The following is a 22606-nucleotide window of genomic DNA, read 5'->3' as shown; positions in this document are numbered from 1 at the left end:
CTCGGAGGCTGGGGGACACTCCCCCGTCCCCGTACCGGCGAGGGGAGCCCCGGCCTCGGCTCCTCTCTTCCAGTAGAGACAAAAGAGCGGGTGCGAGGCGCGGCGAGCTCGGAGGGAGCCTGCGAAGCCTTCTTTATTCCCCTGCCTTAGCTAGCGGGGAGCCCGTTCAGAGCGCGTGAATGAGTGCTGGGACTTTGTGAATGAAGAGATGCTGGGAGGTAGGCGTAGGTTGGGGAGAGGTCCGGGAAAGGGGCCGACGCTCCGTACGCCTGGGTGGCGCATGTGACCCTCCTTCCTCTGCAGGACAACCCCCACTGTGACCTCTGCCCCTAGAGCCTCTGACCTCTGCCCCTAACACTCTCAGTACAGCCTCTCTAGACAGCTCTCTCTCTCTCTCTCTCTCTCTCTCTCTCTCTCTCTCTCTCTCTCTCTCTCTCTCTCTCTCTGTCTCTCTCTCTCTCTGTCTCTGTGTGTGTGTGTGTGTCTCTCTCTCTCTGTCTGTCTCTCGTCTGTCTCTCTCTCTAGACAATGGTCCTACCCGGGCCGGGCCAGCCCCGGTCGGACGGCCCCACCTGGCGACTGGGTTGGCAGGGTGGAGTGTGGGGAAAAACCTAAGCTTGCACTCCCGTCTCGCGCAGTCTCCTGGCAGTCACCCTTCTCCCCAGGGGCTCCGTGGAGGTGGGAGGGGAAGCCGGGTGCGGTCCCAGAACCTGGACGCCCAGCGCCTGGGGTCGCCGCGGCCCGCGGAGGAACCCTTGGAGCGGGCCCCTTGGGCAGCGCGCCTGAGCTCGGAGGGCCACGCTAAAGCAGCAAAGTGACCTGACACAAAAATAACATCACGTCATTTCCTCCCTCTCCCTCAAGAGAGGGCAGAGGAGTGGGGGTGCGGGCGGTGGCGGCGCGTGGGGATGCTCGGAGAGCCTGGAGGAGGCAGCTGCAACTACAGTTGGGAGGGATCCTCGGAGGCGGTAGAGGGCTTCCTCCCTCTTCCAGGGCAACTGACGGCTCGGGAGAAAGTGGCTTCTGGTGCCTGCGCGGATGTGGGAGTGTCGGAGAGCCGCAGGTGCCCTGTCCTTCAGCGTGCCCAGCTCTGTGCCGACCTTCCAATATCCGGGTGTCAGCCCGGGGTGGGCTGGGTCAGTGGGGTTAGGGCGAATGGGAAAGGCTGGGCACCCCGGAGGCCGAGGATGGGTTTGGCGGAGTCCCGAGTACTCACGGACTCTGGCGAACTCTTCCCAGCGCAGACGTCTTCTTCTCCGGGCTTTAGACTAGCCAGCTTCAGACGGCGACCCCTCAGAGGCCGGCCTGGCAGTGCCATTGAGGCCGCAAGCAGGAGCAGGAGGTGGCGGGGTGCTGGAGCCAGCCAGGCGGTCAGCCAGGCGGGCAGCGGATAGGAGAAGTCCCAGGGTCGCCGGCGGGCCGCGGGAGGGGGTCGTCGCAGAAGACGCGAGAAGAAGCGCGTTGCGAAGGAGAGCAGGCTAGAAAGGTGGCGGAGCAGCGCAGGCACGGCGGGCGAGTCCGGGAGCTGTGCAGGGTGGACAACGGGAAGGGCGTGGGGCACGGGAGAAACAAAACCAGCACAGCGTTACCATCGTCTTCAGTCACCTACTTGAGAGCTTGCAGAAGTATTCTGAGAATTTGCTTTGGGGGGTGCAAGAGAAGGTGAAGGCAAAAAGAAAAAGCAAGCGCCAGGTTAGAGGTTTTCCTTCCAGTCTCCCCTCCTCTAACACTCCGCTGCTAAATGTTGTGGTCCCTGGACCAGCAGCTGTTGCCAATACCTAATGCCCAGAGGAACGAGACATTTGTGTCCCTATCCTAGAGCCTACTTCAGCAGAATCTGCACATTTACACCCCCGTGGGATCTGTATGCGCGTTAAACCTGGTGTGCCTGTGTGGGAAGGCTTAGTTCCCATCTATTCATTTTTGCGATTCTTCCTCTTGCTTACCAGGTCCCACTGAGGTAGCTGTTACGTGGGACTTGGATGGTAGATGCAGGTGGTCGAAGAATGCCAGACTCACCTTTTGCTGTGGGAGAGGTGCAGGGAGCGGGGATGGGGGTGTGTGGGTGGAGGGTGGGGGAGGTGCAGGGAAGGGACCAATTTGGCCTTAGGATTCAGTGGAGTGGAGGGGACCTGGATTCTGTTTTGTAAGCATTCCTCCTGCAGGCCTCTTTTTTGAACTTCATGTGTACACCTTATTTTCAGAGTTCTTCTGTATTCCTATGAGACTTTGCATTAAAGAGGGCGAAAGTAAATATACTTTTTTTTTTCTTTGAAAGTTAAAAAAAATATCATTCTCGGGCCTATTTAGAGTAGAACTTGTGAGTACTGGGTCCTAGAAACAGCCTTTTCACTAACTACCTGCACCTGTGGAAACGGAACTTTAATTTTCGACTTTATCCACTTTCTTTTTTTAGAAATGAAAGAATGGAATCAGTCCTTTAAAAAGAATCTTTAACAGGGGAGAGAGGGTGGCGCATGCCCTTAATCCCAGCACATGGGCAGGCAGATCTCTGTGAGTTCAAGGCCAGCCTGGTATACACAGCAAATTTCAGGACAGCCAGAGCTATGTAGAGAGTGCAGATAGGCTTGTTTTAAAAAAACAAAAAAGAAAAAAAAAACCTTTAATTATAAACTCTAAGTATTCTTGCCTTAGTGGGAGAATTAAGACGTACTGAGATAAGGCAGGGATGTAGCTCAGACTGTTTACCAGGCATGCTAGAAGCCCTAGGCTCAGCATAGCAAAACTGCCCTCGGACAGTAACCAACCCAGCACTGGGGAGGCAAGTTCATCCTTGACTTAGTGAGTCTGAGGTTAGCATAAGCTAGCTACACAACAACCTGAGAACGTGTCTCAGACAAGGAGCGGCAGAGGAGGAGGAGGTGGTGGTGGAGGAGGAGGTTTTGGAGTAGGATTGCCAAAAGGAATCATGTGTCAAAAAAATATTGCTTTAAAAATATTTGTCTTTGTTTGTTTGTTTGTTTTGCTGAGACAATCCCTTTCTGAGTAGCTCAGGCCGGTCTTAAGCTTTCCATTCTCTGTCTTCAGCTTCCCGAGTGTGAGAATTACAGGAATGTGCCACACTGCGCCTTACTTCTGCTTGAAGGCCAGGGCTTCCATCTTTAAGCCCTTCTTAGCTTCTTGCCTTAACGTTTAGTGTAGTGTACAAACCGGAACCTAACTCTGCCAATCCAAACACCTCCCTCAAACAAAACACAAAAACATTTCAATCTGTCTTTGAAAAAAAAAAAAAAAAAGAGTAGTGGTTGCCAGGAAAAGTGAAGGGAGAGGCGGGAAGCCACGAATAAAAAGTGACAGTGTGTTGGGGCTCCCACGGGGAGAGCGCCAAGGACAGCTGGGCTCAGGTCCCAGGGGCGAGGCGCGGGCGCTCTCCAGGGTCCTGAAGGCGGGAGCGGCCGCGGGCGCTCCTGGGCCTGGCTGGGTTCCCAGACTTCATAGTCACCAGGCCTGCCTGTTTTCTTAAGGCGGTGGAAAACTTGTGGGAAGGGAGTGTGTGTGTGTGTGTGTGTGTGTGTGTGTGTGTGTGTGTGTGTGTGTGTGTGTGTGTGTGTGTGTGTGTGTCAGGGTGGTGGGGGGAAGGGCAGGGCGGCAGGGAAACCTAGCAACCCATTCTCATTCATGAGGCCTTTTTTGGGAAGCAGCAGAGAGAGCTGGCTGATTGTCTCTGTCGTTTGTATGCGCGGGAGAGTTGATCTGGGTTTCGGAGTGAGTACACTCTGTGTTGCTTTCCTTCGCGACCGTCTCTTGGGGGAATGGGATCATTCTAGAACCTTCATTCTCCAGCTTCCCGTGCCTGCCCCTGCCTTCAGCCACGGTGCATTTATTTCAGCAGATGGAGCTGAGAGCCCTGGAGGTTTACCGGGAGCTTCAAACAGCTCATTTGTGGAGGGCAAATGAGCCTTTTGGAGAACTCACCCAGACACTCACCTGGAAGGAGCAGTGGACATAGCCCTCCCCCCCCTCTTTCTCTCTCTCTGCCTCTGTCTCTGTCTGTCTCTCATTCTCTCTGTGTCTGTGTTTCTGTCTGTCTGTCTGTCTGTTTCTCTCTGTGTTAGGAGAGGTGTTCAATGCACAGCAACACACTTGGCTGCACTGAGGGGCGGGACCTGGGCAGTGCTGCTACCACTGGTCTGGGCCACACCTGCTCCTGTCTCCTCAGGTGCAGAGTGGTCCTAGATGATGCTACCAACCTGTGCAGGAAGCCAGCAACTGGGTGAAGCTAGCAACTACAAAATTAAAACAGGGCTGGCTCCTTCCCAGCAACCTACACCCGGACTGTGCCCAGCCTCATTCAGCCTTTGCTACACGCCCACACACAGGGAAGTTAGAACACTGAAAATGCTGACAGTGCCAGGCACACTTCCGAAACTCAAGAGTTTGGACAGCCTCCAAGGGCCAGAAGAAGAAGCAGCAGCTTTGGGCCGTTTGTAGATCGTAGATGGCAGAGTTTGGTATCACCAGCTTCTGTTGAGTAAAGACTTCCTCCCTCTCCCCCTCTCCTCCTCCCCCCCATGGCCCCTGCGCCTGTCAGTCTCCCCGGTCTCTCTCAAGCCCCTTCCTTGGGTATGCTTCATTAGGCATTTCGCTCCGGTCCTCTGCTTCAACACAGAGACTCTTTTGAGGGAGCTGTGAAGTGTTCAGAGAGAATAAAAAAATGTCCTAACAGATCCCAGAGAAGCAAAGTTTATGCTCATTTGCTCAGCTAGAGACCAGTTGGCCCACCAGTTCTAGCCCTAGGCCCTGGGAACCTGGGCAGGACTGCAGGCACAAGTGAGGTCGGCTGGGGTGGTGGTGATCTTTAGGCTCCAGTAGCAAGGACAGAGAGAGCCACGGAGTGTTGATGCAGCCACAAAATTCGATCTAGGAAAAGTTATCTCAGAAAAGACTCTCAGCTGTCTGGTCCTGGCCCCCAACTCCCCACTCCTCTGCACTGTCTGGAGCCCCTTTCAGCCACATAATAAGTGTCAGTCTGAGGTCTCTGTAACATTAGTCACAAGTGCAATCTGTAATCCTGAAAGCCTTTAAGGATCAGATAGAGGCTCTATGCGGACTGAACAGTGACCTTCCTAATTAATCATATTGTCTATTGAAGACAATCACAATGGCTTTCTGCACAGGCGAAGAGACACACTCAAATCAATGTGTACAATACCTCCCGGATTCCCAGGCAAACAGAGGTTCTTATTTTGCATTTAAACAGTAGCGCTTCACAGAGGAAAAGCCCATGGCAAATTAAACTACCCTTTTCCCAAAACAGGCTAAGCATCTGTAGAGTTAAAAATCTCAGTTAAGACAGAGTTTGAAACCCAGCTGGTGGCACATGCCTATAATCCCAGGGAGGCAGAGGCAGGTGACTCTCCCTGAGTTGAGGCCAGCAAGGGCTATAAAGTGAGTTCAGGACAGCCGTGGCTACACAGAGAAACCCTGCCTTGAAAAACCAAAAGACAGAGTTCAAAATTAGTTTTTGTTTTATGAATTAATGTATTTTCTCCAAAATTTTATGTTTAAAATACTCTTTTGCTGTGGTTTAGACATACATTGCATTTTTAATTTTTCTGCTATTGGAAACATGAACATCATTCTTTTTCTGGAACCCAGAGTATCCAGCAGACAGCAATCAAGAAGTAGAAAGCCAGATTTTGCATGTAGTGGTATAAACTGGGCAGATAGGGAGATGATGCCTCAAGCAGAATGTGGCTAAAAGAGCCACAGAGTATTATTAATCCAAGGACCACACAACCATTAACAGCATGCTTATGTTTGCATTTACTTAAAATGTCCATGTTTCTTCTAGAAGCACAATGACTTAAAGCAATATTTCTACAGCTCATAATTAGTTCTGACTTCACATATTATTTAATGACTTTTAAAATGTGTTTATGCCTAAGACCTGTGTGGAGAAGTTGTAGAGACGTTGTATAATGAAAATAATGATGATGAGGAAGGAGGGGCAAAGGATAGAGGAGAGTGGGGCAGAAGTGAGCTACTTAGGGGCCATGTAAGCTGGGACAGACAACACTCAAATCTCCTTCTTCCAATTAACTTCAGAGACAGCTGGACCCATCTGCACCATAATTTACCAAGTACAGGGCTTAGGAGAGAAAGTGGGAGTTAGAGTATTTGTTATGTCCCCATGGTTTCAGTGTGTCCAGGACCTTTAGAAAAAGACTTGATCATGAAGGTCTTAGAATATCTAGACTGAGTTACTAAACTGAGTTCTTTCTAGCTGACTTGCTCTGTCTTGTCGTGTGATACCTTCCGGTATGTTATGGTGCAGCAGGAGTTCTCACTAGATACAGTGCAGAAGCTGGAAATATGTTCCTGGACTTTCCAGTTGCCAAAAAATGTCTATTCTTTATTTTGTTGTAGGAATCAAAATAGAGTAAACTCCTGATCCTCCTCATCTTCTCCTTTTGACATCTTTAATTAGACCAGGAAGTGTCAACCTGTTTATCCTTTTTCTAAAGCAGAGTTGAAGTTTATTACAAAAACATTTTTTGCACTTTTTATTTCTTTTTTTAATAATTATACTTTATTTATTTTGTATCCCCCATAAGGCCCTCCCTCCTCCCCTCCTAATCCCACCCTCCCTCCCTTTTCTGCATGCATGCCCCTCCCCAAGTCCACTGATAGGGGAGGTTCTCCTCTCCTTTCTGATCTTAGTCTATCAGTTCTCATCAAAAGTGGCTGCTTTGTCCTCTTCTGTGGCCTGGTAAGGCTGCTCCCCCCTTAGGGGGAGGTGATCAAAGAGCAGGCCAATCAGATTATGTCAGAGACAGTCCCTCTTCACCTTACTATGTAACCCACTTGGACACTGAACTGCCATGGGCTACATCTGTGCAGGGGTTCTAGGCTATCTCCATGAATAGTCCTTGGTTGGAGTATGAGTCTCTGGGAAGTTCCCTGTGTTCAAATTTTCTTGTTCTGTTGCTCTCCTTGTGGAGACCCTGTCCTCTCCAGATCTTATTATTTCCCACTTCTTACATAAGATTCCATTCACTCTGCCCAACAGTTGGCCACCAGGCTTAGTTGTTAATAGAACGAGAGTCACTTAACCTAGGAAACAGTAAGGCAGGCCTAAGAGCATTAATGTGGGCTTCTCAAGGAGGAGTCTTCACAGCTTGATTGTTTTGTTCAGCTTTTGGCCCCTGCCCCCCCAACCTCCTTGATGATGGAAAATGAACACAAGGCATGTACGTGCTACACAGGTGCCTGCCACTGAGCCCTATTCTAGTCCCCTGGCTGCTGTTTTTCAAAATTCACTGTCTAATAACTCTTTGTATTCCCAGATCACCCCATGTTTCCAGCTGACTTGACCATTCCCAGTTTATGTCTAGCAATTTGAACCCTGAGCACCTCAGGATATGACCTTACTTGTAAGCAGAGTTGTTGCAAATGTTGTTAGTCAAGGTGAGGTCATGCCCGGGGAGAATGGCCTTATTCCACCGAGTGGTCTCTTATAGAAAGGAGAAATCTGGACCTACCCTTTGCACAAGGGAGAATGCTGTGTAGTCATGGAGACAGATCCAGGTGATACGTCTATAACCCCAGCAATGCCAGCGATCCTTAGCAAGACACTAGAGCTCAGAAGAGGCCTAGGACAGGTTCTCCCTCAAAAGGAATTTGACCTCCAGATTGCAACACAGAAACTGAGTTTCCAGCTTGCTTGTCCTGTCCTGCAGATTTCAGAATCAGGACTGAAGCGTCAGTTCTTATTTGAATTTGTAAGCTGTTGTCTTGTTTCCCAGTGTTCCCAACTTCCTGAACCTTAAAATAAATCTTTCCAACACACACACACACACACACACACACACACACACCCCTCATGTATATACACATGTACATGTTTAAGTACTTGTGAAAAAAAGTATTAGGAATCTGAGAAATAGGGTAGAGGAATGGGGGAAAGAGGGAGGGAGGATGGGAGCAAGAGGAGACAAGAAAGGGGGCTACAATTGGGATGCAAAGTGAATAAACTATAAAAAAATAAATTTAAATAAAACTAACTACAGTATAGGAAAAAGAATCTTGCCTTTTGGATTTATTGCTTTTTAAAATACAAATGTATTTTATACAAATATGGAATGCTTCACGAATTTGTGTGTCATCCTTGCATAGGGGCCAAACTAATCTTCTATGCATTGTTCCAATTTTAGTATATGTGTTGCTGAAGGGAGCACATTTATTACTCTCTTGATAGTACTAAAACCAGTGCTTAATCCTCGATAAAAGGCTCAATAAATAGTCAGAGGTCAAATGAACTACAAATAAATAAAAATTATTCAGCCAGAGAGGGCCCAGGATTTTTACATAGGTTACAATTTAGATGAGTCTTGAACATTTTATGCTAAGTGAAAGAGACCAGATACAGAAAGACAAATATTGAAAGATTTACATTCATGTGAGTTACCAAGAACACGAAAATTTTGAGAGGCAGAAAGTAGAATAGAGGTTCAAGGGGATGAAGAGATGGGAGAATGAAGTTACTGCTGGACAGTCGTAGAATTCCTGTTTAGAAGTAGATGGTGGTAATGTGTAGGAAACATGATATATAAGCTAACGCCACTGGATCATATAGCTAACATGGCAAAGACTGTGAAGTGTGTTTTACTTCTCCTTCACTGCAATGAACAAAATCACCTCTAAAATAAGAGGAGAGAGATATAGCTCAGTGGCAGAGCACTTGCTAGGGTGTGCAAAGCCTGAGCCCATTCCTAGACTTGAACATACAAACAAGCAAGGGACCAAGCACATTCTTCCAGGTGTAAGCTTCCAGCCCACCAGGAACAAAGGGAGGGCACAGCAACTTCAGTGCTCCTTCCGTCACCGAGCTTTCGCTCTGTTTGGTTCTCTCATTTTTACGTATGCTGTCATCATTCAGAGTGTTTGTAAGATACACCCTGCCTGGTATTTACTGAAAAGTAGAGTACAGCATGGGCAAGTAGAAAGAAACACCCGAAACAGACAGGCAGAGACTGGGTAAGAAAGGTAGAAGGCTGTGTCATGCTACTACACTTTCATTGCTTTTTTCTTTCTTTCTTTCTTTAAACAACAAGATGAGATGGTTTGAATAAGAATGGCGCCCAAAGGTTCATATATATATGTAGAGATAGATAGATAGATAGATAGATAGATAGATAGATAGATAGATAGATATGAATGCTTAGGAAGTGGCACTATTTTAAAAGTTTAGGAGGTGTGGCTTTGTTGGAGGAAGTGTGTTACTGGGGGTGGGCTTTGAGGTTTCAAAAGCTCAAGCCAGGCTCAATGGCTTTCTTTTCTTGCTGCCTGTGGATCCAATTGTAGAACTCTTAGTTCCTTCTCCAGCACCATGTCTGTCTGTGTATCCACCATGCTTTCTACCATTCTGATAATGAACTGAACCTCTGAACTGTAAGCCAGCCCCAGTTAAATGCTTTCCTTTATAAGAGTTGGCATGGTCATGGTGTCTCTTCACAGCAATAGAACACTGACTAAGACAGAAGTTGGGAACAGGGAGTGGAGTATTGCTATGCCTGGCCTGACTATGCTGCTTGTTGGCAGGATGTGGACTTTGGGCCTCTGGATTAGAAAAGCAGTTGAACTAAGAAGGGATTAATGGGCCATACTAGTAGGATCATGGAACACACTGATGCTGAAAGCACTGCAGAACAACAGGGCCTGACTCAAGAGGTTTCAGTGAAGAATATTAGTAAGTGGCCTAGAGTCTGTTCATTTGATATTATGGTGAAAAACGTGGCTGCTTTCTGCCCTTGTCCAAAAATTCGACCTAAGGCTAAATTGTAGAGTTTTGGGTTAATGGTGTTTGCAGAAGAGATTTCCAGACAGGCTAATACTGACCCTGTCATGTGATTATTAATAGTCACTCTTATGTAGATATATGATGAAAAGAGCAAACCGAGCAAGGAAAAATACAAAATGTACAGTTTGAAGAGAAAAGAAGCATCAGGAGGTCTAACAAAGCTAAATCAAGAGCTCTGGGAGTTACCAGTTTAAAGAAGGGTCTGAAGTGATAGACTAGGATCAGAAGGAAGGAGAGGGGGACCTCCCCTATCAGTGGACTGGGGGAAGGGCATGCATGAAGAAGGGGGAGGGAGGGTCGGATTGGGAGGGGAGGAGGGTGGGGTTTATGGGGGGATACAAAGTGAATAAAGTGTAATTAATAAAAGTTAAAAATAAATAAATAATAAAAATAATAATAAAAATATAAAACATCTAAAAAATAAATAAAACTTTAATTAAAAAAAAAGAAGGGTCTGATGCTAAATGAAATAAAGAGACTGGTAACCTCCCAGCAAGATCCTACCCAGCTAAGCTTCCAAAAAATGACAAGGAATTAAAGAAAAGCTTAAGCAGCGAAGGAAACCATTGACAACAGAATAGTGATGCAGATGTGATTGAACGAGGGTTTCATGTTCCAGTCCCAACATGCAGTAGAACTTGGCAGCTTTCACCATGTAGTTCTGACACTAGAGTCAAGGATACAAGAAAGGGGTTGTGGGTTCTCCCTCCGTGGGCTAAAGAAAACTACTGAGGTCATCTATGTGTCAGGGGCATTTCTACATGGAGCTCCAGAGAAGATCCAGGGGAAGCTGTGAAAGCAAAGTCTGGATTTCATTGGAGACCCAAGATGTTGAAGATGCCAGAGTCCTGGGACACCAAGCAAGATGCGGAACCACAACACAAGTGTGTTGCAGCTAACAAAGCTAAAAGGAGTTGGAGATCTTAAGAGTATGGCGACATCAGATGTGGAGATGGATAACTCTGAGTTTGCACAGCTCGTTTTCGATTTTGCTTTGTCCAGTGTTTCCTCACTCTGTTCCCTCCCCCCATATATTATATTATATGGTATATATTATACCATATATAATATGGTATAATATGGTAATGTATATTAGATGCCATTGTATGCTGTAGGTATCTGATCTGCTTTTCTTTTATAATTTATTTTTTATTTTTTTATGCACATTAGGGTAAAGGTATCAGATCTGTTACAGACAGTTGTGAGCTGCCATGTAAGTGCTGGGAATTGAACCCAGGTCCTTTGGAAGATTAGACAGCACCCTTAACCACTGAGCCATCTCTCCAGTCCCTGCTTTTTATTTTTTAAATAGGGGGTTACAGTTAAGAGATTGTCAGGAGTCTCAGAAAAGACTTTGAACTTTGTATTTTTAGATTTATTTAATTAATTTATTTAATGTATATGAGTACCCTGTTTGCAGGTACACCTACATGCCAGAAGAGGGCCTCAGATCACATTATAGAGCCCCCGTGTGGTCGCCAAGAATTGAACTCAAGACCTCTGGAAGAGCAGACAGTGCTCTTAACCGCTGAGCCATTTCTCCAGCCCTAAGTTTGGACTTTTGAACACCATTGAGACTTTTATAGTATGGGGACTTTTAAAGTTGGACTGAATCCATTTTTCATTATGATATACCTACCAGCCTATGGAAGACAAGAAGTGGAATGTCGTGGTTTGAAGAAGAGTGGCCTCCATAGATCCATATATTTGAATGCTTAGGGAATGGAACTATTTGAAATGGTTAGGAGGTATGGCCCTGTTTGAGGAAGTGTGACACTTGGGGGATGGGCTTTGAGCTCTAGTGGCTCTCTCTTCCTGCTGCCTGCAGATCCAGATGTGGAACTCTCAGCTCCTTCTCCAGCACCATGTCTGCCTGAATGCTGCCATGCTTCCAAACACACTGATAATGAGCTGAACCTCTGAGCTGTAAGCAAGCCCCAGTTAAATGCTTTTCTGTATAAGGGTTGCCATCATCACAGGGTCTCTTCACTGCTGTAGAACACTGACTGAAACACAAGGTCTCCATATGTAACCTAGGGTAGCCTCACACTTAGAACCCTGCAGCATTATCCTTCCAAATGCTAGTATTACAAACATGTATCACCGTACCCTTCTTAGTCATTCTTTCAACACTATTTGTGTTATGTCTTCTATTTTTTTCCCTAAAGGCTTGAATTCCAAGTGAGTAAGAAAGAAAATGGGCATCTTTTGTGACCATATGATCAATTAGAGGGCAGGAACAGTCCATACAGAACAAACCAGGTAAATGGATCAATTTTAAAGATTTTATATTTATTTAAAGAAGTCACTAAAAAGCTGAAAGGAAGCAAATGACACAATCTGATTGCTATTCTGTAAACTAGACTGAACTGGGGGATGAGGCAAAGGTAGGTAAAAAAAAAAAACAATGAGGCTTTAAACTGGTCTACGTGAGAGATGATGATCTAGGCAGGTAAGGGCAGTAAAAATGTGAACAGATAAATTTGGTGCAACGTTTAGAGGTGGAATTAATAGGACTCTAGGTGAATTACATGAACAGGCTAGTCAAAGGGGAATTAAACTTGATTTCCAGTGCTTTCCCTTTCTCTTGAACAGCTGGTTGGCTTGCAGAAATGAAGAAATTGAGAAAGACAGGTTTTTGAGATGCCAATGAGTCACTCAAAGGGAAATGGCGGAAGTTTGCCCCAAGAGAGATTTGAGCTCAAAGCAGAACTCTGGTAGGAAGGAGATATAAATGTGTCACTAGCATAAAACAGTACTGGAATCCATTCCTGTGGAGAGTGCCGATGGGGAGTGAAGGGGACACAAGCACACCGAGTCAGCCTCTGGAGCTGGAAGGGTGTCCAGCTACAATGAGCCACTGACACACTTTAAGCAAGAAGACAATATGATCATGACTGTATTTTAGAAAGATCTCATTCCCTCTGGTGTTGTTTAGAGACAGGCATGGTTGGGGAAAGGGTCACCAGACAGAGCAGTTGAAATGCAATACATTTTTGACATGTGGTCATGACCTGATCCAAAAGTGTTAAAAGGGATGGAAATAGATGAAGAGCTGTTGTGGATTCATTGTGCAGGAAACATAGATGAACATGTTCGCATCTTTCCACAATGTTAGAATTTATTGACTAACAATAATTTCACATGTCACAGTAATTATAATGGCACAATTTGCCAGATAGTCCCACCTATAGTAATCTGGACAAGGTGAATGGAGGTACTTTTAGTCCAATCTTTGTGTGTGTGTGTGTAGAGTGGGGAGAAACATTAGGTGCAAGCAGACTGAATATATAAATTCACATGACTATATTCATATATATTTTCCTGATATATATTAGTATCTGGAAAACTAGGCTCAAGAATTTATTAAACACTACAAATCAAGGAAAGGTCCTTTCTCACCGGGGAGGACTGACCTATCTCTGTGATGACAACAGCTCACACTAACCCATCATCTGGCAGGCATGTACGTCAAGAACTAATAGGTGTTTTAAATGGCCCTTCATGTCTGTTGTCCCTCCACCTACTTCCTCCTTTATTCTTCTCTCAACAACCTTTCCACTTAATACTCCCAGTTGCTCCTTTATCTTTCCATAATACTAAATTATATTTCTTCTTCCTTGGGAGAGTGCTTGCCCGCCCTCTGATCCCTTACTAGGTACCTAGCTTCTATGGCTATCTGAATTGTAGCCACATACCAAAAATGTAAAAGCTAACCTAAAAAATGTAATACTTGTGTTTTGGGGTCTGGATGACTTTTTTATGGCTATATACCCATTTACATGAAAATTTCAATTTTTCCATTTTTTGAATAGCTGATTAATATTTCATTGTGTAAATGTACCACATTTTCCTTACCCACTCATCAGTTGATGGACATCTAGGCTGTTTCTGATTTCTGGCTATGATGAACATAGCAGCAATAAACACAGATGGGCAAGTAGTAAGAGGTAGAATCCTTTGGCTATATGCCAAAGAGCATTATAAAAAGTTTTCCCTAAGGAACCTCCACATTGGTTTCCACAGAGCCTGTACCACCCTGTTCTTCCACCAGCAATGACAGTATCCTTTGTTATACAGAAGATTTTCAGCTTTTTGTTTTGGTTTTGGTTTTTCAAGACAGGGTTTCTCTGTGTAATATTGGCTGTCCTGGACATGGTAGACCAGGCTGGCCTCAAACTCGCAGAGATCTGCCTGCCTCTGCCTCCCCGAGTGCTGGGATTACAGGTGTGCATCACCATGCTGACTGCAGCTTTATTGTTGGTCTGTGCTGTCAGTGTCCTGTTCGGAAAGATCTGAGCCTATGCCCCACTTTCTCTTCTATCACCTTTAGGAATCTGGTCTCAGGTTGAGGTTCTTGGTTCATGTGGAGCTGAGTTTTGCACAGGGTGATAAACATGGATCTATTTGCATTCTTCTACATGCAATTATCCAGTTTGACCAGCACCATTTGTCGTATACGCTGTCTCCAATGTCTTTGTGCTCAAAGAAATCAGGTGATCATAGGTGTTTAGGTCTTTAATTCAAATCCATTGATCAATATGTCTGTTTTTATACCAACACCAAACAGTTTCTATTACTATGGCTCTGTAATAGAAGTTGAAATCTGGGGTGATGATTCTTTTATTATCCAAGATTGTTTTAGCTATCTTGGGTGTTTTTCTGTTTTCTCAAAAGTTGAAGTTTTCTTTTTTCTTTTTTTTCAATTTTTGTGAAAAAAATGGGTTGGGATTTTGGTAGAGATTGCATTGAATTTGTAGATTGCTTTTGGTAGCATGGCCATTTTCACTATATTAATTGAACCCATCCATGAGCATGGGGAATCTTTCTATCCTCTGGTATCTTTCCTTTTTTTCAACATCTTAACGTTTTTAATTATACAAGTCTTTCATTAGATTGTTAGAGTTATCCTAAGGTATTATTTGTGTGTTTGTTTTGTTTTTGAGGCTACTCTGAAAGGTACTGTTTGCCTTATTTCTTTTTCAGTATGCTTGTCATTTGTGTAGGAAGGCTACTGATTTTTGCATGTTAATTTGTATCCTGCTGCTCTACTGAAAAGTACTTATATGTTTCTTGGCATAGTTTTTAAGGACTTGATGTGTAAAATCATATCATATGCAAATAAAGATACTTTGAATTCTTTTTGCCATTTGTATTCCCTTGATCTACTTCAGTTGTCTTATTGCCCTGGGGTTTAGAATGGCACTCATATTCTGTCATGCCAAGCTTCAGAGCTCTCTCTTTGAATACACTCTCATAGCCCAAAGCCTAGGCCTTGCTTTAGAGAAGTAGAATAGAATTCCCAAAGCCAACCTGCCTCCTCAGGCATGGGCTTCAGAACAATTCTGCTGGGCCTTCTGCAGGCCTTTTAATGAAATCACCACAGCCTTCTAGCTTGTCTTTGTTTCTGGCCTAAAAACATTGCTGTTCATCCTTACCCTTCCCACCTGCCACCCATGGGAGATTTGTTACCATCTTCTTTAATCATTTTGTGGCTCCCAATTCTTTACTTCTTGGATGAAGTTAAGTGAGTTCATATGGCATCCAAGAGCTGTGGTGACTTGGAGTTGGACCCATTTTTCTTTCACTGCTCCTTTGAATGCAAAGCTCCAGTCTGGTCGATGCCCCTTCAGTTTCTAGGTTTTGTTTGTTTTCTCTCCTGGGAATTTATCTTCTGTTTCCTCTCGTGGACCTTTCTTGGTCTGCCCCTCTTCTTCATTCTCTGGGTATCTCCTATTTGTTCCTCAAGGCCTAGCTTAGTTAATTTCCTTCAGGAAAGTGCTCCTGAATTGGAGAGCTGTCTGCTGGATTTTTTCTTATCACAGCATTTACTACTGTGTATTAGATCTCTGTTCACAGTTGGATTATAAGCTCTGACAGTGCCAGGATTTTGCCTTATTCAGCCTCTTGTTTTAAAGACTTAAATAATAGCACAATGAACTATACATGCATTGAATATTTATTAACTGATTAGAAATGATATGACATGGATTATATAATTGTTGGCCAGGATAATGAGCAGATTAAATTCCATTATTCTAAAAAGCATTTGACTTTTCTTCTGTGTGTTTGTGTGTATGCATTGAGTGTCTTCCTCGATTGCTTCTCTGCCTTATTCTTTTGTTTTTTGTTTTTTTTTTTTAGGATTTTTATTTATTTATTTATTTTTTATCAGTTACATTTTATTAACTCTGTATCCCAGCCGTGTCCGGATCCCTCATTCCCTCCCAGTCCCTCCCTCCCTCCCTCATCTCCACCGTGCCCCTTTCCAAGTCCACTGATGGGGGGACCTCCTCCCCATTCATCTGATCCTGTTTTATCAGGTATCTTCAGGACTGGCTGCAAAGCCCTCCTCTGTGGCCTAACAGGACTGCTCCTCCCTTCGGGGGTGGGGAGGCCAAAGAGCCAGTCATTGAGTTCCTGTTAGAAATAGTCCTTGTTCCCCTCACTTTGGGAAACCAATTGGTTACTGAGCTACCACAGGCTACATCTGAGTGGAGGTTCTAGGTTATATCCATACATGGTCCTTGGTTGAATGTCAGTCTCAGAAAAGACCCTGTGCCCAGATATATTTGGTCCTTGTGGAGCTCCTATTCTTTCCCCATCAGACTAACTCCCCTTCTTTCTTATGATTCCCTGTACTCTGCCAAAGGTTTGGTCATGAGTCTTTGCTTTGAAAACACTGCTAGTTAGAGTCTTTCAGATGCGCTCAGTAGACTCCTGTCATACGTTCAATGCACATCCCATCAGTCTTTCTAAATGAGGATTGATCATCTTACCCCATGTCCGCTCAACTGATTATCTTTTTTAGGTGTATAGATTTCATTATGTTTATCATATCTTATAGGTCTATATAAGTGAGTATATCCCATGTTTGTCTTTCTCCTTCTGGGATATTTCACTCAGAATGATCTTTTCTAGATCCCACCATTTGCCTGCAAATTTCATGATTTCCTCCTTTTTGATTGCTGAGTAGTATTCCATTGTATAAAAATACCACAATTTCTGTACCCATTCCACCGTTGATGGACATCTGGGTTGTTTCCAGGTTCTGGCTATTACAAATAGAGCTGCTATAAACATGGTTGAGCAAGTGTCCTTTTTGTGTAATTGAACAAACTTTGGGTATATACCTAGCAGTGGCATAGCTGGGTCTGGAGGAAGCACTATTCCTATTTGTCTTAGAAAGCGCCAGATAGCTTTCCAGAGTGGTTGTACCAGTTTACATTCCCACCAGCAGTGGAGGACGGTTCCCCTTTCTCCACAACCTCTCCAGCATGTGTTATCGCTTGAGTTTTTCATCTTGGCCATTCTGATGGGTTGTCTTACTCTTTTGAAACAGAGTCTCTCCCTGAATCTGGAGCTCACCAACTGGTTAGCTAGAACAACAAGTGAGTCTTAGGGATCCTCCTGTCTTCACTTCCTCAACACTGAGATTACAGGAGTGCTGTGAGAGGGCCTAGTTTGTCTTTCCTTTACATGGGTTTTGACGATGCAAGCTCAGGTCCTTCTGTTTGTGTAGCAAACACTTTAGTAATTGAGCCATCTTACCAACCCCATTTGAGTAACATACACACACACACACACACACACACAAGAGTGTGAGAGAGAGAGAAAGAGAAAGAGAGAGAGGGTGGGGGAGGGGAAGGGGACAGGGAGGGGGAGAGAGAGCCTGTAAAAAGGGAAAGGTCCAAAGTGGAGCTTCTTGGAGCTGGGAGATGGCCCGGCAGTTAAGAGCACTGAATGCTCTTGCCAGAGGACCCAAGTTCAAGTCCCAGCACCCACATGGCAGCTCACAACTGTTTGTAACCAGGGGATCTGACACCCTCACACAGACATGCAATCAAAACACCAATTTACATAAAATAAAAATAAATAAATGAATAAATAAAAACCCAAAACCCAAAGTGAAGCTTCTTATTTAGATAGAATTAGAGCATTTGAGACAGTTTTACCATGTGGCCTAGTATGGTCTCATACTTGGTGTCTTGTACTTCAATATCAAGAGAACTTGGATTATAGGCATGACCCACCATGCCTATAACCATCAGCAGACATATTTAGTAGATATATTTCATCTTTTCTTTTTTTTTTTCAGTTGCAGATTTGGGTGGATGCTGCCACAGTTCCATGAGCACGCCTCACAAGTTAAGAGGTTTATCATAATGGGTATTCAGAAAAGGCCTGATGCCAAAGGGAACACTTCTTTGTCCCTGTGTGGCTTCAGGCTGCATCTCCCAATCACGTGCCGGTGGATCCAGAAAATCAACAAACAGGATGGCGAGAACAAGGGCAGCTTTCAGCAGGGCTCAAAAAAGGCTGTCTGGGCTTTGTGGCTTCTCCAGTAGGTTCTAATGAGTGCGCTTTGCGAAGTTTTACTTGGCCCGTTGTTCTCTGATTCTCTTCCTCTTCTGGCCTGGCTGCTGGAAAAATTTGTAAGCAGTCATTGATGTCTTTGAGTTGGATGTGACTGAATTAGACTGCGAAGCTTAGCATTTTGAAAGGGTTTTTTGTTTTGTTTTGTTTTGTTTTTGTTTTTGTTTTTCCTGACAAAACTGGAGGTTGACACTGTTTTGAAATGACACATTTTGGGAGTCAGTCAGGATTCATAATTTACATCAACTTCTTTTAGAGCACATGAGTGTATGAAAGAAGTTTCTTAAAAAAACAATTTTAATTTAAAGAAGTCAGTAAATAAAAAAAAAAAAACCCTACATATTATGGTGGGAATGAAGCAGGGAAACAATTCTTTTGCCTACTAATATATTTATTAATCGGTATTTATGGGGTTCCTACCATGTGCCTAGTAAGCAAGAGAGCCACTTGTAGGCAGAGATAACAAAGTCTGCAGCTTCTGGAGAGGAGCTGGCGCCGAACCAAGCACGTTGGCTTCCAGGTGTTCCCAGGAATTCATGGGAACCTGTACACACAGTTGCCGGTTCTTTAAAAACACTGAAATAGCTCATTTGAAGATATTTCATTTCTGCGTCTTTAAAGTTTATTATATTGCTTTTCTTCCAATGCTGGGGATTTTATCCAGGGCCATAGGCATGCTAGGCAAGCATTATGCAACTGAGCCACACCCCAACTTCAACATTTTGATATACTTAGCTCGTTTGATTACTTTTCAAGGCAACATATTAAAATTTATATGTGGGTGTTATTATTGCCTTAATTTTATAGATGACAAAACCAAGACTCAGAGAATGAAACCCAACTAAGACCTGAATAAAACACCCAGTTCTGGCACTTCCAAAGACATTATTTTTTTTATTTAATACCTTTGTTGCAGTTTATAGCAAAAGGATTCTTATCACACAACTTTTTAGCTGCTTAAAAAAAAGGAATTCTCAAGTAATCTAACTTCAGTGAGGACAATCGCATTTTGAGTTTTACTGGCTGGGAGTAACACAATATTTGAACTTCCACGAGGTGTCGCCATTTGCTATTCTTTTTTCCTATGCTTTAGAAAAGAGCCCAGGTGGTGCTGGCTCCTGGAAGCCATTATTGCAATGGAATGGAGTGCAGAGCCAAAAAGCAGCAAATGAGGTTGCTTCTTGATTCCGGGAGAAGGAATTTGAAAGTGCGCTGAGGCCTCTGCCCCGCCCTCAATTTCCTAACATCCGAAAGCATTCACTTCCTATTTTCCCTTGTGATTTCATCGGCTCATTTCTGATGGATGAGGCAGGCAGACTTGCAACTTGGCTTTTGGCCAAGACTGCTTAGAAAATGAGGACCTTGCGAAGTAGAGAGGGGCCATAGGATCATCAAACTTTCTCTTTGACCAACAGAAGAAGCCAACGGCAGACACTGTGATAATAAAGCCTGAAGACCATGAAGTTGTATAAAAATAGTTAAGCAATATGACTGATGAAATAAGAGATAGCTTGAAAGAAAGGATCACAGTGTTTGATACCAACTTCACACTTTTCTGAAAGGTGCAACTGAGATTTGGACTAAAATAGAGTATGGTTCTGAGGAAGGGCTGAAAATAGCTCCCAACTCCAAGTTCCTATATATACATCTGTGTATTTGTGTCTTTAGGTATCCTGTTGGATCTATCTGACCTTCCATAAGAAAACAGAAAACTTAGAACAAAAACCACAAACCCCATCTGTGCCCTAAGGAGTGTGTGTTCTATGGACTCTAGACCTCGGCTGGAGAAGGCCCATCCATGCAGTCTTTGCCAAATACAGGGTAGACAAGGAAGCCATAGGCTTCTCTTTTAGTTATGATTATAAAACTTATGAATAATGGATTAGAAATACAAGAAACCAATTATCCAGGACTTGGTGTTATACAAACAAGATAATTTTAAGGTTTTCAAAATGTGTAGAGTGGGCAGGAATAATTTACCCAGGACTAGAAACCACTTCCCTCTGGGCCTGGTTTTTATCTGGGAGTGTGAGATGGGAACATGAAGCTGGAACAGTTGGGGCCTTTTTTGGTGTCAAGTTATCTTCTGAGGTATATGTACCTTCTATATACTCATGAGTTCAGGCCTGGAGCCATCAGCCTATGGTGTGCTTGTTGATTATTTTTATCTCCTAGTCATAGGAACTCTTTTTCTTTTTCTTTTTTTTTTCTTCTTTGAGACAAGGTGTCTTTCTTGAAACCCACTAATATGGATCAGGGTGGCCATGAAAGCCTACCTCTGCAGGATTGAGGGTGTGTACAACCATGCCTTGCCAGTCATATGCACGTTAAATAAGTAACTAAAAATTATGTCTAGGTTATATATCTATGAGTTGAGTTCATTTGCAGTTTGATACTGAATAAATGTCCTTAGATTAGTCTGTCACTTGAAAATGAATCCTGGAAATCTTTATTGTTGCAAATTGAAAAGTCATATAAGCAAAATATATTCTCAAGAAAAACATGGTTTGGTACATAAGCAATGTCAAATTAAATCAATGATATTGTCTATGATTTGGGTTCTATTATGTACATGATTTGACAATGTATTTGCTTCGCTTTAAAAATTTATCTTCTAGTCATTTTTACTAAAGTTGCTATAAAAATCACCTCAGTGCTAGAATATGGCATATATCTGGCATTCCAGTACTTGGGAAGTAGAGGGAAGAGGATCAGGAGTTCAGGGCTATTTTTAGAGAGAATTTGACGCTGGCCTATGCTACACAAAACCCTGACTTACTCCTCCCAGAAATGAACTATTCTGTGGAACTTTTGAAAATAAAATCCCAAGTGGCTTAAGTTTGATCTGAATTATATTTATTCACAGAATGAAAGAAAGTGGTTTCTCTGTAACCTATTTTAAGTTTACTCATAAAGATACCAGTAAAAATTCATCTATATCACACTGCAGCTTTCTGAGGTGTTTGTAATGATTTTTTTATTGTAATTGAATCTAAGGGCTTCTAGACAAGCACTCTACGAGGAGTTTTTGTTTGGCTTCATAATTTTACAGTGCTGTCTGCTACAGTGGGGGAAGGCATGACAGAAACCTCCTCTAGCTGCAGCAGCAGCAAGGACATGAAGCTGCTTGCTTATATTTGAGTGGATCAGGATGCAGAGAAGAGAGCAGCTGCCATTCAGCTGGCTTTTCCTTTCCATTCTTGCTTTTTTGTTTTCCTTGTGTTTGGGAACTCGGCCCACAGAATAATATCACTCCCTATCAGTTACTCTATTTTGACAACCTCCTCAGACAAGCACAAAGATGTGTCTCTGGTGAGTCTCAGTCCAGTCAAACTGATGTGGAGATTAACTGTAAGTGTTCCAATTAGAATTTCAAATGGGGTTTACTGATGCTCAGCGGTGGTTTCATTGGAGGGTGTGATACACTGTCTATGTGTGTGTTTATGTCACTGGTACCTTGGGCTTCTCGCCATGTCCAGCCACTTCTGCAATTCGATTGGCTATGGACCTAGTTCTGAACGTGAAGTACAGATGAGTGAAGCTATGGGATTCACCTCACTGTGATAACTTAGGTCTTGTTCGTCATTCTAGCACAAGATAGCCTCCCTGGCAGATACAGACAGGCTGTGTGAGTTGTGATGCAACCTTACTACATTTTCTGCTTCTACCACAGAATATTATAGACCAGACAATTTTAAAAGAAAGAAAGTCTGTTTGGCTCACGATCTCAGAGGCTAGCAAATTCAAGGACATGGCACTGGCACCTGCTGTGCCATGCTGTATTATGGTAAAACGTGGAAAGGTGAGAGCAAGCTGGCAAGAGAGGGTGGAAGGTATCCAAAGGTATTGCTGTAACAAACTTCTGCTGTGATAATTAACTCCCTCCTGTGACAAGGACATTAATTTGTGATGGCTACACCCTCATGACCAGTCATTTCCTGTTAAGCCCCATGTCCTAACACTGTCACCCTATGGATCAAGCCTCCACCACATAGTTTGGGGAACACACCCAAACCGTAGCAGCTAGCCATTTGTCTTTATTTCTGTTTAATTTGTTTTGTTCTTAAAACCGCTTTCTATTTTTATTTTAAACTAAAATATAGCAATTTTGTGTAATTATAAGGTGGTGCAGTACGATGTTTTGATATATAAACACATGTTAAATGATTAAATCATTAAACTTATTAACATGCTTTATCTCACCTATTTGTGGTTTTGGGAGGTATAGAGAATGTTCAAAATTCTTTAGTATCTTTGAAATAAACAATTTATTATTACTAACTGTAGTTACCATACTATGTAAGGAAACAAAAGCCATATATATTTTGTTACATAATGTCCTTCGGCCCTTCCACCAACACTTGCCCTCTTCCCTCGCCTTTTTTTTTTTTTCTTTTTCTTCATAAT

At 43.6% G+C, this 22606-nt stretch overlaps 1 protein-coding gene, 1 long non-coding RNA gene and 1 other non-coding gene across 3 annotated transcripts in view; 1 reads left to right on the top strand and 2 right to left on the bottom strand.

The window, feature by feature from the left end:
- Positions 1–22606, bottom strand: part of Rgs20 (regulator of G protein signaling 20) — a 104159-nt gene that overhangs the window by 73060 nt on the left and 8493 nt on the right. The window contains exon 2 of the mRNA XM_060385919.1: positions 1217–1525. Within this exon, the coding sequence (XP_060241902.1) occupies positions 1217–1525 (309 nt within the window). The remainder of the gene's footprint in view (positions 1–1216; positions 1526–22606) is intronic.
- On the top strand, positions 102–22386 carry LOC132654755 (uncharacterized). The gene is made up of 3 exons (XR_009592470.1): positions 102–218; positions 11992–12085; positions 17922–22386. It is a non-coding gene; the product is annotated as an uncharacterized LOC132654755 (long non-coding RNA).
- On the bottom strand, positions 8095–8201 carry LOC132655041 (U6 spliceosomal RNA). The gene has a single exon (XR_009592623.1). It is a non-coding gene; the product is annotated as a U6 spliceosomal RNA (small nuclear RNA).

This window comes from Meriones unguiculatus, chromosome 6, assembly GCF_030254825.1.
Source record: "Meriones unguiculatus strain TT.TT164.6M chromosome 6, Bangor_MerUng_6.1, whole genome shotgun sequence".
Lineage (NCBI taxonomy): Eukaryota > Metazoa > Chordata > Mammalia > Rodentia > Muridae > Meriones > Meriones unguiculatus.
This window is presented reverse-complemented; position numbering and strand designations above follow the sequence as displayed.